The sequence below is a fragment of the Gymnoscopelus braueri genome, assembly GCF_963280865.1.
Source record: "Gymnoscopelus braueri genome assembly, chromosome: 17".
Classification (NCBI taxonomy): domain Eukaryota; kingdom Metazoa; phylum Chordata; class Actinopteri; order Myctophiformes; family Myctophidae; genus Gymnoscopelus; species Gymnoscopelus braueri.
Genome location: NC_137617.1, coordinates 24,906,207 through 24,925,535, shown reverse-complemented (window position 1 = coordinate 24,925,535; position 19,329 = coordinate 24,906,207). Strand labels below are relative to the sequence as shown.

The window sequence follows — 19,329 nt, the reverse complement described above, 5'->3', positions numbered from 1 at the left end:
AGCGCCTCGGCGAGGCTATGAAGCCTGTGTGCGGACGTGATTGAGAACAGCAACGGCCAGCAGCTGATCTAGCAGACTCCATGGAACTCCCTCGCTCCTGTTTGTGTTTCTTCATCCTCCAATTCGTGGCAAATATCAAAACTCCGGAGCAGTATAGATGCACAAAACATCATGGGCTGATAACAGACACATTAGGCTTCACGGGGACGTGGTTTTTCTCGCTCGAGTCTCCGACCGAATAACTTTTATTCCAGGAAAACCCGCTTGTGGTATTGCGTGCTGCGAACAATTTTGTAGAATTCGCGTTAAATTGACCCAAACGGACAAAGCCGGCCCTAAAAATGACAAATGCATATTGAAATTGAATCTATGCTCAAACAAATGCATGTGGTTTGACGCATGCAAAATGTCGTTTTTGCTTTTAATACAGCGATACACTTAGCCAACTAACACAGCCCGGCCATTGACTTTGAGTGACGTGGTTGAGATTATTTACTGTTAAACCTCATATAAATTAAATATCACAATGTACGAGTTATTGATGAAGCTTGTATTGATAATCTAGATTTATATGCGTTGTTATGCGATTGATTGCTTTGCTCTATTTGGTGTTTTTGGACAGAAATGCATATAACTAACCGACTATGGCAGTCGCAGCTGAGCTCCATTGTCAGGAAAGTTGCCAACACCTTCAAAGATCAGGATTTGTGATCATAGTTTTATAGGCTACATTTTCATAACATGTTTTAGAGAAGAGTGCAATTGAGTGTTAGTTGACAAGGTGTTATCCCAAAAGCAAGTGCGACTGTATTATTGACTAAAGTAAACAGTTCTTATATAGGGTGCATTGATGGCATTCTTTTGTTCAAGAGCTGGTGCAAGAGACTGCAGTCAATAACATGTTTCATATGCATGTGTGCTTCATCTTCTGTTGTCGTGAGGCGAAATATGACAGTCTGCACTAACTGCTCTTTACCATAACAAACTTTGCAATTATTTCTCCCGATGTTTTATATACATTTAAATTGATAATCGACTGCAACGCCATCTTGAATCCCTTATGAAAGTCATATCACTTATTTAGGCACTTATTCCCCTTTTTCGTGTTGGTGTGACATACTATTTGACTTATTGTTCTAATTTCAAAGTAGCCTACACAGTAAAATCCATCAACTCCATATTTTGTCCCAAAATATAATTCAGCGTCAGTCAACCATGGGGTAGTAGGCTATTTATGTGGCTCTGTGTTGACCATTGTAAGTCTTTAGTAGTAGCCTATATCCTTGCTTTGGCGTAGGCTATTTTCTTGAAGGTAGATGTAATCTGTCGTTATTACAATTTGGTCTGTATATAAAAATTAGCCTATACTTAAATATTTGTAAGAAAATATTTCTCGCTGCCCCTCTTGCTGTTTGTCGTCCCCAGTGAGTTGAGTGTGTGTGCGAGCGTGTGTGTGTTTGCCTTAGCCAGGGTGGGTGAGTTGGTGTCTGGTGAGAGAGTGAGTGAGTGAGAGGGAGAGAGAGGGAGCGAGTGAGAGAGAGAGAGAGAGAGATAGAGAGAGGGAGGGAACGGGAGCGTGCGATATATGAAAGAGTGAGTGTGTGAAAGAGTGAATCTACTAGTGCGCTCAGTACATGAACGCGCGTAATGGCGCCATCACGCATCGGCTATTTGAAAATAGACGAGCTACAAGCTCACAACGCCTCGCCACGCAACCTGTTGTGAGCTTGTAGATCTGCTATTTTCAAAAACTCATGAAAAAAATATATTTTTAAACATTCTAACAACACACATGCTCCCCCTGGCACAAAACATTTTCTTGAAAATATTTGAGAACCACTGATTTAAACAACATTTTGTTTAAATCTTTTTTTTTTTTTTTTTTTTTTTTAACAAGTCCTAAATGAGCCCATTGTTTAACGAATCCTTTATAGGATCGATGATAGGATCTTTAGCCGTTTATTTTGATGATTGACCATGGGTTAGGCTATCGACCCAGTCCGACTCGACCGTTGTCATACACTCTGTGAAATGAAGTGTGTAGGACTATAATGTCTTTAACCAGTTGTGCCCCGGGCGTTGGTGCTGAAAACAGCACCCCTGCACGCACTTCTCGCCCCGTTAGGCCACTCCCTTCTTTCACCGACAGAGGGATGTCCTCAACAATGACCGACCCGTTGCATTGCATGGTCAACATAATGCTGTTGTATTATTAACTGTTTATGTCACCTATAATGACCCTACGACTTGTAGGCTACACAATGGTGTTTGTAGGCAACCGACGGGCGTTATTCGATCTAATTATGGGTTCGAATTGTCCCTTGTCAAGCCTCAGCTTGTCGAACCAGCCCGTATATATATTCTCTTTTTTTTCTCCCCCTCGGGTGATGTTTTTAGACAAGTAGCCTTTTCTGCAATGGAAGCTGTGATGATGATGACGAACAAAGCTATAGCCTACAGTTGGCCTACACTTTCGTAAATTAAGTAGACCTATCTATATTATTATTATTAATAATATAATAATAATAATACAGATAATATAGCCTAATGATAGTCATTTTGGAACTTAACATTTTATTGCAGTATTGATAAACCGATAATTTTCCTTATAGGACATAATGTTTTATTGCAGTGTTTCTTAACAATAATAAAGATTTTTTTTATTACAGTATTTCTAAACAATAGTAGCCTATTATTACTGCTGGGTCAAAGCAGAGAAGTAATTTCCTATTAAGGGATCACTAAATTCTACTTTATGAACAAAATTAAGTTATGCTTATTATGTTATGTATTGTAACATAAGAAACATTACACATGATGGTGAGGAAAAAGGAGGGTGCCACGTAAACTCCTGGGGCACCCCGGTTTAAGTGGTTAACAGTATAAGTCAGCAGGGTTGTGGGGAATTAGAATCTCCATGTATTTACAGAGGATAGTGTCAGAAGTCTTAGAGTTACAACATCTAAATTTATCTTATGCCAACTTGTAATTTTAGCACTGTAAACCCTCTCGCTCAAAGCATTCTGGGTAATATTGACCACCATTCTACTCTCCAAGGCTTCTGTGTGTTCTAAGTCAGGGGTCTTCAACAGGGGGTCCGGAACCCCAAGGGGGGCCTCAGAGTTACTACAGGGGGGCCATCAAATCTTTGTGTGATAGGATAATGTTTGTAAATTAACCTTGAACCCTAGCATCCCTATTCTGAGGAGAACTTTTGCCAAAAATAGCAGATCTACAAGCTGTGAGGCGTTATGAGCTTGAAGATCGGCAATTTTTGGCAAAGAGGGTTGGTGTAGAGGGAAAAAAGAGCAGACTAAGTACAGAGTGAAAGGTCAACGTTACTATTTAAGTGGTTAAATGTGAAATCTATGAAAAATTTTAATCTGCAACATAATTTTAAACAATGTAGTGTGGGGGGGGGGGGGGGGGCTGCTTCATCTCTCTCTCAGCTAGGGGGTCCTTGGTCTGAAAAACGTTGAAGACCCCTGTTCTAAATGATAAATGGTGTAGGCTATTTAAGGCGCCTTTATCCAGAGTGCTAGAAAGAGTCTTGCACTCTGCGAGTCTAGCTCAGAAAATGTGCATTTCATTCACCCATTCATTCCCACACATTGTAGGAAACTGTGCAAGGCAGGCACCAATCTCATCGGGAGCAGTAGTTAGGGATTAACTACCTTGCTCAAGGGCACCTAGATGCCAGGCATCGAACCGGGAACCTTCTGATTCCCAAGCGGTCGCTCGACCTGCTGAGCCTCTACCGAACACAGCTGTTCTGTGCTGTGTTGAGTGTGTTCTGTGCTGGCACAGTGCGTCATGTCGGGGTAGCTACATAACAGCACATAATCACATTGTATTCTGTTGAGTTTACTGTCTGTGTCCTCCTGATTGGCAGACTGTGAGAACAGTTCGCTGTCTTTGACTATCAGCTACATGCAAATCAAATTGGATAATTTAGATTTAATCAAGAGGCAACTGAATGGGAGGACAGGGAACAGCTTTGGAATAAGAGCCACTCATTGTGTATTTAATGTATTCAACTTTGTACTGCATTTCTTTTCATCTGAGCTCAATTCAGAATGCTCATGTCAAATGGAGAGGGAAATCTCAAGACTGAATACGATCTATTTATTTAATTTGTCTCCATACACGATAATATGCCTCAGAGGAAACGATTACATATAATTTCAGGCCATACATTTAGCAAATAATGTAGAAAGTGACCTTGTAGTCATTAAACTCTCTAGTACAATCTGTCATGGTAATGAATGTGGATACTTGTCAACTTAAAGTTTACTGAATGCGTACCCTATGTGTTTTTACTTAAATTAAGTTTTGGGAACCTCTGGAAATTGAATACTGCATTTTAGCAGCTATATCACAGCACACAGTATTATGAGATTTGATGAAGGGACTGACATCAACTTAATTGATAATAGTAGCAAATTTACAACAATTGTGAACAAAAAAATATTCAGAACTCACAACTCCTAATCTAAATATGTAGTCTGAATAAAATATCTATAAATTCAATAGGCCTATATATAAATTCAACCCATCTGCCTGGAGAGAAGATGGGGGAGAGAAACACAAAGATGCACAGCAACAACAAAAATAACTAATAACTACAGAATAATAACAGTCCGCAGTCATGATCCATGGAACCCCTCGATTCGCAGCTGGGGGGGGGGGTCCGCAATCATAATCCATTGAAGTCTGCAAGATGAGATTTGCTTTCCATCCTACTCCACAATTTCCTTCCACACTGTGTGTGTGTGTGTGTGTGTGTGTGTGTGTGTGTGTGTGTGTGTGTGTGTGTGTGTGTGTGTGTGTGTGTGTGTGTGTGTGTGTGTGTGTGTGTGTGTTTTCTCATGCCAATAAAGCCCTTTGAATTGAATTGTGTGTGTGTGTGTGTGTGTGTGTGTGTTAGTTAATCTTGGCATTGAACCAGTGTGTGTGTGTGTGTGTTAATCTTGGCATTGAACCAGTGACCATGTATTTGAGTGGACCATACATTTTTGCTTTTGTCTTAGTGATTTGGAAAGTGAAGTTTAAATATACTGGGCACACTAGCACTTAAACTGTGCCCTCTGACCAACTGTGTGTGTTTGTTTTGACAGTTGTAACAACACTTGGATATGTTGGCACTAGCAGGTGTCAGTCACTGTAAGTTTTACTGACTGCTGCACAACCTTCAAATGCTTAGGCTCTCGCATACGCAGACAGACACATACTCATGAAAACACACACACACACGTGTCTGTTTGGAGGCAGCTGCTAACGGAAGCCCCAACAGGTTGCCTCTTTGCACCAAGGCTGTCTTTGTGAATGTCTTGCCCCCCCCCCCCCCGCCCTCCCCTGTTCTGATTACCCCACCCCCACTGTACTGCTCCTCCCCTCATATCAGTATTTAGGGCAGGTAACTATTTCCACTAAGGCAGCTGTCAAACTATCTCTCTTATGACAGTCTCTTAAATGAATATAGTAGCAAGGGACCTGTAGGCTGTCAATCAAGCTAGCAATTGATGGCTGTGATCATGGCTATTGTAGGTGGTCTATACACAATAATATGTTGCCTGTCTCTCTTGCCACTATGACTTAGCAGGTTTATTTCATTGGAGGATATCTTTCTTTCTTTCTTCTTCCTTTATTTATTCAGGGAAGCCCATTGAGAGCCAGCTCTCTTTCTCAAGGACGCCCTGATAACAACATATAAAATACATACATAATGAGAAACAATAACAAACATTTGAATAACATTACAATGTCACAGATGCAAATAAACACAGTGTTACATGAAACAGGTGCAGTCACTATGTAGTGCGTCCTCAAGAAGCACCCTGGATGTCTCTATTGAGACCAATCACACCAGTTTCAGAGAGTCCTGAAGTCTGTTCCATTTGTGTGGAGCATAATACATGAAAGCAGTTTTTCCTTGTTCACTGCTCCTTGTTCACTGCTCTCATATGAAACCGGTTAACTTGTGGATATGAGTAAATAAGTAAATTGTGTATTGCTACCTCCTTGGCTGACTTAAAGGAGAATTTTGGACTAAAGTTTTCTTACCTTTTCTATGACGTTATGATATCTTAGGATGAATGGTACAGTAGAAAATTTTCATAACTCCACCCCTGAGCCGCCACAGCTTAAAAGGTGCGCGGATAGGCCTTAGGTTAGATCACATATTTTAATATCTTTTTTTTTTTTTGGTGAGATCTGACGTTCATAGTGACAGAACACTATGCAACCAAAAAAAAAAAAAAAAAAAAAAAAAACAGAAGTCTCGCTAGACAAGATTGAAATCTCGAGATTTCAATCTCGTCTAGCGAGACTTCTGTTTTTTTTTTTTTTTTTTTTTTTTTGGGACAGTGTTCTGTCACTATGAACGTCAGATCTCACCAAAAAAATTAATAAAAAAAGCTATTAAAATATGTGATCTAACCTAAGGCCTATCCGCGCACCTTTTAAGCTGTGGCGGCTTAGGGGTGGAGTTATGAAAAATTTCTACTGTACCATTCATCCTAAGATATCATAACGTCATAGAAAAGGTAAGAAAACTTTAGTCCAAAATTCCCCTTTAAGCTGAACAGTTATTGCAAATAGAAAAAAACGAATTTGTTGTCTTTGAAATAATCTCTATAAAATGAGTTTACGTAATTATTGGTCAATACTGATATGATGACCAATATACCGTATCATGCATCCCCAAATACTTGTGGAATAATAGTATAGGATAGCTTCTGAAATTGTGGATCTTTGATGATCTTATAAATTTGTCATAAATAGAAAGCCTCCCAATATAGCAAACTAATTGATGCTCGGAATACATACAAGCATACTTTTCTTTAATGTTTTATAAGTAATTAAACTTTTATGCCCAACATCCTTGTGTTGGTATTTTCCTCTCCCAGCATTGCCTTGCTTCTCTGTTTTTCCAATAGAGGGCAGCAGGATTCAAGTACTTACTATAATAATCCTTGATCTTTGACAGAGTAATTGTCCCCTCTTATAGAAATGTATATTGTGAAACCAAAATATATAAAGAACACCAAAATGTTGATCCACATATTCTGTTTAAATCAGTTGTGAATCAATTGCAATAGTCAACTGTTACTTGAAAGGTCTCAGCAAGATTTGAAACTGTAATTGTGTCTTTAATAGGTCTCCCTAAAAATCGATGAAAAGACTGCAGTTGATTCAGAATGCTGCTGCTCAAGTCCTTACCAAGACGAAGTAAGTGGAACATTTCGATCCAGTTCTCACTTCTTTAGACTGGCTCCCTCTCTGTCAAAGATTTGATTGCAAAACTACTGTTGCTTTATAAAGCACTGAATGGTTTAAGACCAAAATACATGTCTGATCTCCTGCTATATTATCCCAGACCTTTCAGATTGTCTGGGATACATCTACGTTCTGTCCACAGTTTCAAAGCTAAGCTTGGAGAAGCAGCATTTAGTTTTTATGCACACATATCTGAACAAACTCCCAGAAAACTCTGTGGTGTTTTAAATCAAAGCTGAAGAGTTTTCTGTTTGCTGCTTCCTTTTATTTCAGTTTTTTGATAAATGTACTGTATGTAAATGTACTGCACTGTAGCTTTAGTCAAGTATCTTAGCTGTTTTATTTTAGATTATTCTTAAATTCTGTTCTCTTACTCTAATAACCACTCATAATTGTATTCAAATTGCCTTTGCACTTTATATTAATGATCTTAATGTTTCACGCTTTGAATTGCCTTGTTGAAATGTGCTGTACTTGCCTTGGTCTTTGGGTCCATCTTTGGCTGGATGTGAGAACAGAGGCTTCTGCATTCACACTGCAGTTGTAGGTCTATACACTAGATGTCTCCCCTCCCCTCAAATAAAATGTTCTGTAAACTATCCAGTGATTTGCCTCCCAGTGTTAAGACAAATTATCATAGAAGGTGTCTGAGAAGTGGTAAGCCTTCATAAAGCCACATGAAGCAAGTGAAAAAAATGCCATTTTGTTTGACCGACAAACTGTCCTCTGTGTGTGTTCTCAATATTGCAGCGATCCTAAGTGACCACCAAGACATGAGTCTTCGTGAAGTTTTGCAGGACGAGGGTGCAGAGCACAAGGACTTCAACTTAGTAAGTATCAGTGTTCTGCACGCCTGTCTACAGTATGTTCTTAACCCTCTGACACTCATTTCCCGATCTTTGTTCATTTGACCTCCCCCTCCACTTCTAAGTTATCTACCCCTTTTTATTTTGTTCCCCTTACCCATTCTTCTCTTTCTTCCCTCCCTCCTCTTTTCTCCCCTGGAGATCTCGTAAAAATGGAGCAGTTTGGACCAAAACTGTGTCAGTCAGTGACCTGATTCATTCCGCAGTGATTCTCATCATATGGGTGATCCCCTCCATTGTATACACCTCTCCCCACCATTGATTTTCACAAGCTAGACGGTCAAACACCTTTCTACCACAAATCTCTTCATTTGGAGGAGACATCACCGCCATCCCAAAAATAATGCTGTCCCTTACTTCACCTCACAAAATGTAAAAACGCAAGTCATCTGAGGGAGACGGTGTAGTGATACCGACCTCTGCCTCCGCAAGCCGCATACACTACTAGCTGGCCTAGGAACGGATACTGCCAGTGCTTACCTCCTGTGTCTTGACTAAAATAAATAAATACAAAGGGGAATTGTCTGCCCACTCTATTCTACAAAAAGAGGTGCCAATAACAATACATGGGTGTTTGTGATTCTATTACACAGTGAGAATAACCTTTTAATAACCTTTAGTCCTATCATTCGTTGAATTCAGCAACAGGCGGTCAGGCCTTGAGGCGATGATTACATTCCCTCCTCTTGTTAGCGTTCACCCTCACCATCTCTTATCTCCCTCTCTCCTCTCCTCTCCTCTCCTCTCCTCTCCTCTCCTCTCCTCTCCTCTCCTCTCCTCTCCTCTCGCCAGACCGTGGTCTTTTTGAATAGCATCAATGTTGCATGAGGTAGTTTTCATTTTGTTGGTTGCTCTTGCATGGCCTGCCCTGTACCCTCCTGCTCCTCACAGTCACAGCCCAGGAAGCAGGAAGGGCTGAGTCATAGGCCAGAACATTAGACTAATGAACAAGGAGCCGCCTCAAGCCACATGCAAATGCAAACATATACACTCAAGAATATCTTGCATATGCATGCATGCTTAAAAATCTAATGTTGAAGGACATTGCTATGCTCTGAGGCAAATCCCTACGCCTTACAAACACACACAGACACATTGCTAATGTGCTGGGTAAAGATATATGCCTGCCTATACTACCCACTCATGCTAGAGACATTGTGTAATGAATAAATAATTGCTTGAAGGAACAATACACTAAATTAAGACCTTCTTTAAACACGTTATTAAGCTAGCCATAAACTGTCATGGACTGAGACACAACTATTTGCACACACACACACACACACACACACACACACACACACACACACACACACACACACACACACCCCCACACACCCCCCCCACACACACACACACACACACACACACACACACACACACACACACACACACACACACACACACACACACACACACACACACACACACACACACACACACAGAACAATAAATAAGCACCTGCCTTATGAACCTTGTTCTCCAGTCATTAAGCTGGAGAACAAGTGTGCAGACTGGCGGTCTAATTAATGTGCGTTCCTGTCTCACTGAAAGGCCTTTATTCTCACCCCTGTCTCTACAGAAGGGACTGTCCCGACGTTTTGTCTTGCCGCTCTCGGGCCTTGTTAAAGAGGAGCAGGCTGCCTAGTGGCTACACTTCATCTCGCCGTCTGCCCCCCCCCACACACACACACACACACACACACCCACAACACCCCCCCTGCCATAGACCACGCAGAGACTGTTCAATCAGAGGAGAGCAAAGTCAGCACTCCAACACCAGAGGCATTTCTTAGTCTGCTGGTCATCTGTATGATGTTAATCAGCGGAGGTCTGATGGAGATAATGATGTTCAGGCGCTGGTGGTGCGTGTGTGTGGGAGGGGTTTCCTGTTAACCAATGAAGCCTTATATATGCGTCTTCATATGACGAATAGCGAAAATAATAGTAATGATAATACATTTTATTTATATTGCACTTTACATTTGAAACAAATCTCAAAATGCTACAGTACAGATTAAAAACATTTGAATAAAAACAACACATCTAAAAATAGTCGATCTATAAGCTACAAGCTCACAACATTTGGGACTGATGTTCAACTTGCAATTTTAACTTTGATAGTATGGATGCACAATATTGACATTTTTTGGCATGATCAAATCGACCAACACTGATAAGATACGATGCTATACCGTAACTGTGAACTGGGCACTGCAGCCGCAGACGTCTAAAAAACTGTGCATTCTTATTACCTGATTTATTAGGTCTACTGAAGCATATATTAGTTCTAACAACTTAAATGTAGTATTTTTTACTAAACATTTAACTTTAACATTCAACTTGTTGACCCTTTTGAAAGTCACAAAATCGTTGTCGTCGTCACAAAAGGCTTATTCAGCTTCACATTCAAACAATATTGCCTAAAACCGATATACTATTTTGATATCGGGTCAGAATTGGAATCAGTTTTATTGTCACATCACACGTTTACAGGTGTAAGTGAGTGGTTGAAACGTGTTATTTGCGCAAGCTCCACTTTTTCAATACTGATGTTGCATTTTTAAGGATGATTTTGCTGCTGATACCGATATGATGACAGATTAATGACCGATTAATCATGCAATTAGAATCAACTTTGTTACATCACAGGTTTACAGGTATAAAGAAGTGGGTAAAATTCATTCCATAGTTTTCGTAGTTTTCAGAAAGAGAAAAGAAAAGGGGGGGGGGCAGGGAGAGCAAGGAATAAGATAGTAAAAAGAAACATTCCAAGAGAGGCAAAAATCTAAGATATCTACATTATATACAGTACACAGCATAAACCAGCAGGTACAGTATGTACATGAGGTTAGACATAAGGTGCAAGGTGGTAACACTTTGGTAGGTACACATAGCAGCAGGTATGTACATGATAAAAAGAGTATTAACGCATTGTCAGGTTCACATAGAATGGTAGTCCACTTAGTCTGGCCAGTTTTGTGTAGAATCTTTCAGAGAAACCTTGGACAACCTGCTGTGTTATTCCTGTCTATTCTTCAAATCAAACCATGGAGGGTCGCACTCAGAAATTCCATATTTTGTATTGTTCCATATGCCTCAAATTGAGGCATATGGAACAATATAAATTATGGACTTTTCTTTCCATTCTTCCATTCTTAAGCAGCACAGCATTCATAACTTTTGTCCTTCTGTTCCATTTTCTTTCCTGACAAAAATATGACAGAATGCTCTCACTTGATCTTAGGACGTTTCCGCTTTCTCTTTCTTGGATCCTTTGAGCTCATACAGTATGTGCGGTCCGAGTCTGTCATCGTTTGGCAGTGAGTTTTCTGAGGTTACCAGGGCAACAGCTCTTTCGCCTCTCCCTTAGCAGGTATTTTTCAGTGCTTTGTTTTGTCTTTCACTTTATTGAAAGTGCTCCAGTGGTGACCCTGCACTGATTCCACTGGCTTAGATGTAGTCTGGGTCTCGATAGGTGCAACGAATGAACGAATGGCTCGAGCAAACAAAGAATGCCACGTACTACATTCATTCTTTCTTCTGCACAGAGAAAGTCAAATGTTTTTCTTTGTGCGCTTTGAAGCATTATTCAGGGGTGGTCTAATGAAAGATTGCGTCTGCCTATGTCATTCGTGAAGGCTTTATTGGCAGTTTCTACTGATTCTTCATTAAGAAGACGCCCACACAGCCCTGTGCTTGCTTACAGTGCACGTGTGAGGTCCCTTTCTGGGGACCCCTCATCCTCCCCCTTCCCCAACACACACACACACACACACACACACACACACACACACACACACACACACACACGTACACCTTATCTTTGATGATGATGATTGGGTGGCGACATTTGTTTCACAAGTTGGTCTTGCACCATTTCTTGTTACTTGCAAGGGAGGCCGCGTGGAGGCTGTCATCTTCTCCCCCACCTTATCTTTGACAGGAAGACAACTGCCATGGTCATGATGGCGTTGCACTCATTAGAACCTAAATCAACAGACACATCGACCATAACAAGTAGCGTGTATAGACATTATTGTCAACGCCGTCGCAGGGAGCTCAGTGATCAAACGTGTGGGGCGATCAAGGCTTCCCTCAACAGACGGCATGCAGACTGTGGTTGTCATCCAGCCCCGAGGCTGCGCGGAAACGGTCGGAGGGAGATGAGTGCTGTTGGTGGGCGGCACGTGCAGCAAATCCCCCCCGAGGGAAACCAAGCAAAGTGGACAGAGAGGGCACCCCTGCCCTCAACAAGCCCACCAGCTCTCATCTCTGAGCATCATCGCCAGGTCACAGCTGAGCCGGCTCTGTCTCTCCTTCCAGCTGCAGAGGGCCATTTAAGGCCATTTCGCTGTTTATGACTCGAGATTAATCCTCCCCCACCCCCTTCTTTCACCGCTTTCCTCAAGAGGAGGAGGAGGAAGGAGGAGGGGTGGTCACTGCGGATTTGTGACTATGTTGTTGAAATGGAGCACATATATACGATCTCACTGCCCACGTGCTGGAGTAACGCGTTCCCATTCATAAGTTGCATGTTCTGACCCTGGGCTGGGTTTTTTTTCTGAGCCCCCCCCCTCTTCTTTATGCATGATATTAACATAGAAAGGGCTTTTGTTCTGGAATTACTTGTAATGATCTATTGAACACAGGGGAACCGTGCCAACGTGTTATTGCGGTGGTATTCATTTGAGCGCAATGGAGAGTGGAGATGGGCGAGTCATCCAAATAGTAAATTTTTGTGCATTACATGTTTGTGTTCAGTGTGTGTGTGTGTGTGTGTGTTGGGGCTGATTGTGCAGCGATGCATACATTGCGCTAATGTGCTTGTGTGTATAATTAGAATGGAAATATGAACGGCTTATGAACAGTGTGTGGTTGGCTGGTGGTGTCAGTAGTAGTACTATTAATAATGTAAATATTCCTGTTCTCTGATCCTTTTTAAGTTGCATAGGATATCATTTCACACACACACACACACACACACACACACACACACACACACACACACACACACACACACACACACACACACACACACACACACACACACACACACACACACACACACACACACACACAGGCTGCTCGATGATGTTTACAATTCATGCAGTCGCCTGTGAATGTGTTGGTGTCTGTGCATGTGTGTAACAGAGTGGACGTGTGCGTGAGATTCTGTGCCAGTAGTAACGCACAGAGCCGCAGTGGAGCCCATCCCCTGTTCCCTCCCTGAGCAGCCTTGCTTTGCAGTGGGAAGAGGAACGGCAGCCAGCGGCCACTCCTTCCCCGGCTCCCATTGGTGGAGAACGGACACCTCCCTCCCCTGCCTCATTGGTATGCAGGCTGTGTGTATGAGTGTGTGTGTGTGTGTGTGTGTGTGTGTGTGTGTGTGTGTGTGTGTGTGTGTGAGAGAGAGAGAGAGAGAGAGGGGGAGAGAGAGAGAGAGGTAGCAGTCAGTGCTGTAGGGCAGAGGAGAGCGAGGAGGAGGAGAGTGAGTGAGTGAATGAGAGCTGCTTGCTTTGCCTGCCTGCCCGCCTATCGTCTGCTGAAGCCTGGTCTTACCTCCGCGCCACGCTGCTACACTGGCACAGAGCACAGCACACACACACCCACACACTCACACATACATATACGCTCAGCCTTAGACTCCCCAGGGCCGATCACTCCCACGACACAGCTAGCAAGGAGATACGGGGGGGGGCCCACTAGGAGTCGGGCTCACTGGGCTCTCTCCATCCATCAGAAGGCAGAAGGGGGGGAACGTAGCCGCTACGGAGGGGCCTGACGCTACGATCTCGGCACCTCATTCAAGCCTCACCCGAGTCCTCCCCCAACCCCTGATCCATCCTCGCCGACACCGTCACCCCTCTTTCGCTCCTCCCTATGCCCTTGTCCTCGGCGGCTCCCTGGCCAGTATATGGATAGAAGCTCCTTGTTTCAGCTCATACAAGAGCAGGTAAGGTTTCTATGGTTACGGTCCCTTGCCTCTCTCTTCTTGTCTGTGACGGGCTCGAGTCTGGGGGCTGCATTGACTAAGGGATGTGAGTGGTGGTTAGAGCAGGGGAGGGGGTATGTTTGTGTTGGCTGATTGAGATCATAAGACAACATGATGGACCATGCTGGCCCCCTGTGGACGTCAGACTTTGGACTGCGTCCTGTCATGGATGGATGGATGGATGGATGGATTCTTTATCTTTGTACAGCAAGAGCATGATCGTAAAAACGTAGATGATATCCATGCTCTGCTAGAGTGTAGTATAGGTCACTGAGTTCACTGTGTGTGTGTGTGTGTGTGTGTGTGTGTGTGTGTGTGTGTGTGTGTGTGTGTGTGTGTGTGTGTGTGTGTGTGTGTGTGTGTGTGTGTGTGTGTGTGTGTGTGTGTGTGTGTGTGTGTGTGTGTGTGTGTGTGTGTGTTGTGATATAGATATTGGAAATACATATTTGCATCCAATGGAGACATAATGCGAGACTGTCCCATGTTTTGGCATTAGAGTTGTTTTCAGTCTGCTTGCCATCTTTGAAGCACAGTAGGTTGCTGTGTTTCCTGGTTTCAAGGCAGACCTTGGCAAAGCCTCCAGCTCAAGAAAGGAGGCTGTTAAGAGGCTTTGAACTTCTTTGTTGTCCTCATTTTCATTTGTGGCATTGAATGCCCTTTATTGCTTAGATGATCAGTGAAAAGGGTGTCTTTTTCACTTCTGGTATCAAAGAGACTTCTGGCCATGTACAGTAGATATTTTTTGTGGTGAAACCGAAGAGAATCAGGACTCTAAATTTACCTTTTTAGTCTGCCAATCTCCAAAAGCAGCAGACCAAAAGCTATGTTAGAAGGCAGCAGCTGCCTGTTTATGCAAAGTGAGAAGGCATCTCTTCAGATACCGTTCCCCTGCGGACAGGATTGCTTGCCCAAAATGTGTATACTATATACCTGCCTTGGAGCAAATCCAGTCCAGCCCTATATTTCATATCCCTGATTCATTTCTGGGCCGTCTAACGGGTAATCTATCTGTGGTCTTGATGATACACTGGTCCATAGGGGTTTAGGCAGATTGGCAGATAGATTGTGCAATCATTCCGACCAAGAGGGAGGAATTGATTACCTGCTGTAGGGGCCTAGTGGAGGTCACGAGTGGCCTATCAGCAAAACATTGATCAACAGACTCAAGAGCCGAGGGCAGACGTGTGTGTGTGTGTGTGTGGATGAGCCTGAATCTGTGCACGCATGCATTATTTTTTGTTTGTGTCTGTTTGTATGTATGAAGTGCAGGAAGAAGCCTGATGTGTGGGCTATAGAGTGAATATCAATGGGGCGAGATGGTGCACTATGGTCACGGTGGTGGTTTTTCAAACCCTCCTGGTCGGCAGTCAGGCTTGGTGAATCATTTATAAGCACTTCATTGAAGGTGCTCAGGTGATGGCAACTAGATTTAGTTTCTTTGCACCAGCAATGCTTTGGTGGGACGTTGCTTCTCCGGAAAATACATTTTTTATGTGTTATAAAAGGGGCTCATTTTATTCACATCAATATCCTCTTCCCTACATGACTCAAGACTCCACTCCAGGCCGCAGATAAAGACGATATATCCTCGCTGTAAATGGCTGCTTGTCTTATTGATTGTTAAGGTTGCGCAGCGTGTGCCAATAATGTTTCAAAAGACCACGGTTTGCACTGGCATAGTTGAGCAGGCCGCACTCCTCCAGGCCCTTGCATTGGCTTCCATCAGGTTTTCTCAAACAGTGTTAGGACCACGGTTTTCAGTAGTTTATCAAGATTTTTCAAAAATGAAAAAAAATAGCAGCTCGCAATTTTTGAATAGCCAACGCAAAAATCTAAAATGACACAGATGCTTTCCCCGATTTTTTGCTAAAACAAGTCTTAAATAGCTCTATATTCTATATTCTGATAGTCCTCATTGATATAGAGTGTTTGTTTAGTAACGGGAGTCTTCCCAGCTCTTTAGTAAACAGAAATTGCAGTTTCGGGTCAGGATATAATTTTTATCCAATCAGGAGAGAGAAGTCGCTCAGGATATAGATTGAAATTGGAAGTGGTGACACAAAAAAAATTGCAGACCAATTTGGAACTCGAACAGTATGAAATATAAGCTGATAAATGGGTACTCTCTCCTGATTGGCTGAACAATTGCAACACCCCCTCTGAACATTTATTTATGTTTATTAGAGAGGTAGAGAGACAGGGAGACTCCTGTTACTGAACATACACTCTATAGCAATGAGTACTCTCAGAATATAGTGCGTTAACCTTTTTGTTTTTATCAAAGAATATCACTTAATGTTTTCAATTTCAGTTAGCTTTATTTTTTAAAGCAAGTTTGCTAGTTTAATTTAGTTTTTGTTTTGTGAAAATGCTTAGTTATAGTTTGTTTTTTTATTAGTTTTAGTGTTTTTATTGTAATGGCGAGATCGAGTTCTGAAAGATATTGAAAATAGCAGATGTACAAGCTCGTTGTGAGCTTGTAGATCTGCTATTTTCAATATTACATTTTGACTAGAATATTGGATACTGACAAAGATGAAAACTAAGGACATTTTTCCCTATTATTTTAGTTAGTTTCACTTCATTTTATAAACACGCAATACAGTTTCATTTAGTTATCGTTTTTTCTTTTGTAAAGCCTTAGTTTTAGTGTCATTTCTTTTTTTTCTTTTTCTTTTTTTTATTCTAGTTTTAGTTAATTATGATAACCCTGGTTAGGACCCCATGTAAGATCCCTCTGTTTAGGTTCCCTAATCCAACCAGAATGACAGCGGTCATGACTGATGATTCATTTAAAGCTAACATATTTTGCATAGTATTGTACTGTCACGATGACAGCCAGGCCTGTCTTTCATTTAGGGAAGGGTTAGGCTGTGCACACTGCTCTCCTCACCTGGAGGCTGCCTAGTACAGTGGTTCTCAAACCTTTCCATGTCAAGGATCCCCAAAATGATATGTATTTGGCCGCGGACCCCCATCTCAAAATATTTTGTTCCAGGGACCCCCAGAAGCCAAGATTTTATCTACAAAATGTTGCAAGTGTTGAAGGAGGAGAAGCATTAGTCATTTTTCGGAACTGGTCAGAGGATTTGAACTGCCAACCCTGCACCTCTCTTAACCTTAACCACATACTGTATACCTTAGCATCCCTATTCTGGGGGGCGATCATTTGGCAAAAAAAAGCTCACAACGCATCGCAATGCTTTTTTAGTTTGTAGATTGACTATTTTCTGCGAAGATATTTGGTGTCGAGGGAAAAAGGACTGTGTCTAGTATAGACCGCTGGGGAACTCTAGTCAACAAAGTATACAGTGTAGGGTTTAAGTGTTATGGCAGCTGTGGCTGTTCGGGGTCCAGCAGTGAACAGCAGCTTGACTTCCTATAATCCCAAGGAAGCAACGTTTTCTGCTGTAGCTTTTGCATTTTTCTTTTTAAATGTTTATACACATTGATGCATTTTGAATATTGTGGTCACTACAGTCTCAAATGGGATCAGTTGACAAAAAGGTTTGGAAACCTCTTGCTCACATGAACCCCCCCCCCCCCCCCCCCATTAACACTGGCCTTGCAGGCATAGAGGAGAAGAAAATGATGTTTTTATGCTCTCAGGTGGGAACATATGAAAATGCTGCAGGGAGAGAGAGAGTGAGAGACATTAAGAGAGAGAGTGAGAGAGAGAGCAGTGGCTACACAAGTATTAGTCTTTGTCTGCAAGAAGTAGCAATGCTGAGCTCAGGCTATTTCTGGCCCATGCAAGCACACATGCACACTCATGATGACAGCATGCACATGCGCATACACACATGCACTCACATATTTGTGTCATTGCCTTTCTACAGCCATGTAAGCACCATCAGTGAGGCATGCGGTCATTAGTCAGTGAATATCTCACCCCCTATGTCATTCTCTTCTTATCTGACTTATCTCCATCTACCCCATAAAGACCCACGTTGTCAAGTAGAGAATGAGACTCCTATGCACCTTCCTCTTTCATCACCGAGTGATACTGATCCGCATTGATCTGTATACGAGGAATCCTTCCCGCCTGTTTGTTTATACACTACTGACCGCATAAATGTCAGGAGGAAATGTCATAAGGTGCTCTACTTGCATTAAGACAAAACCGCTCTGAAAGGACCTCTGCGATAATCTCCAACAGAACCGCGAAGAGAGCAAACGATGTCTGCCGTCTGGCAATGATGGAAACAGTTGCAGGGCTGCGAGTGGGATGTTTGTAACAGTAGAGCATAAAATGCATTGTGATAAATATGGAGAGAGTGACCCAGTTGTGTGTGAACAGCAGTGGGACCTTAGGGCAGGAGGCATCATTCACAGGGCAATCTCTGGTTCATGGCACATAATACCAAGCCCAGTCACGGCCATTGCACCTACACAGTCAATCACTTGAACCCAGCAATCCCTATTCTGGGGGGGATCGTTCACCAAAAATAGCAGAAATTTAGTGTAGAGTGAAAAAATAGCATATGTGCAGTTGCAACTCAGGGCCGTTTTACTCAGCATAAGGGTTTAATTGGTTATGCCTAATTTGATACTTCATCGTATGATGGTGTCATCAATAGCCTATCAATGTGTCATGATGTGATGCATTGTGAGCTTGTAGCTATTTTCACTATTTTAGAAAATGTTTGCAAAGTTTCACCTTTAGGCATCCCCAAAATAGGGATGCCAGGTTGAAATTGGTTAAATTACAGTAAAAACTCCAGATTTTGCTGTGTATGCACAGCTGCACCAGGTTCGTCTGATTGCTCACACAATTGTTGGCTACGTTGCTTCTACTCGACACACACAACCTATAACTACTACTCAGACACTATAATTAAACTAGCGCACTAATTATAGCGCTTCATTTGTTATTATTCACTTTAAAATGCCTTAGACTCTAGCCAGTTATCTACATTGTTGACTGTTATACGTATATGACACAGCTACTGTATGGTGCTTCAACTCAACACACACACAGAAGACCCATGACTATACTATTCTGCCTCTGAGACACTATTGCTTTTGATCTTCTGACTTGTGTTGATCCTATGAACCATTACTGGGGCGGCAGTAATCTGAGTTCCCAGAAGTTTTTCGCCTCGCATACAAACGGGAGCGGCGAGGAACTTCTGGGCCAGAGCCCTGGTATTTGTGGGCGGGATGTAACTTACGCTCAGAATCTGAGCG

General features: G+C 42.3%; 1 protein-coding gene across 1 annotated transcript in view; it reads left to right on the top strand.

The window, feature by feature from the left end:
• The first annotated feature begins 13,682 nt into the window (after positions 1 to 13,682).
• Positions 13,683 to 19,329, top strand: part of rhbdl1 (rhomboid, veinlet-like 1) — a 52,171-nt gene continuing 46,524 nt past the window's right edge. The window contains exon 1 of the mRNA XM_080456110.1: positions 13,683 to 14,100. Within this exon, the coding sequence (XP_080312236.1) occupies positions 14,062 to 14,100 (39 nt within the window). The 5' untranslated portion in view covers positions 13,683 to 14,061. The remainder of the gene's footprint in view (positions 14,101 to 19,329) is intronic.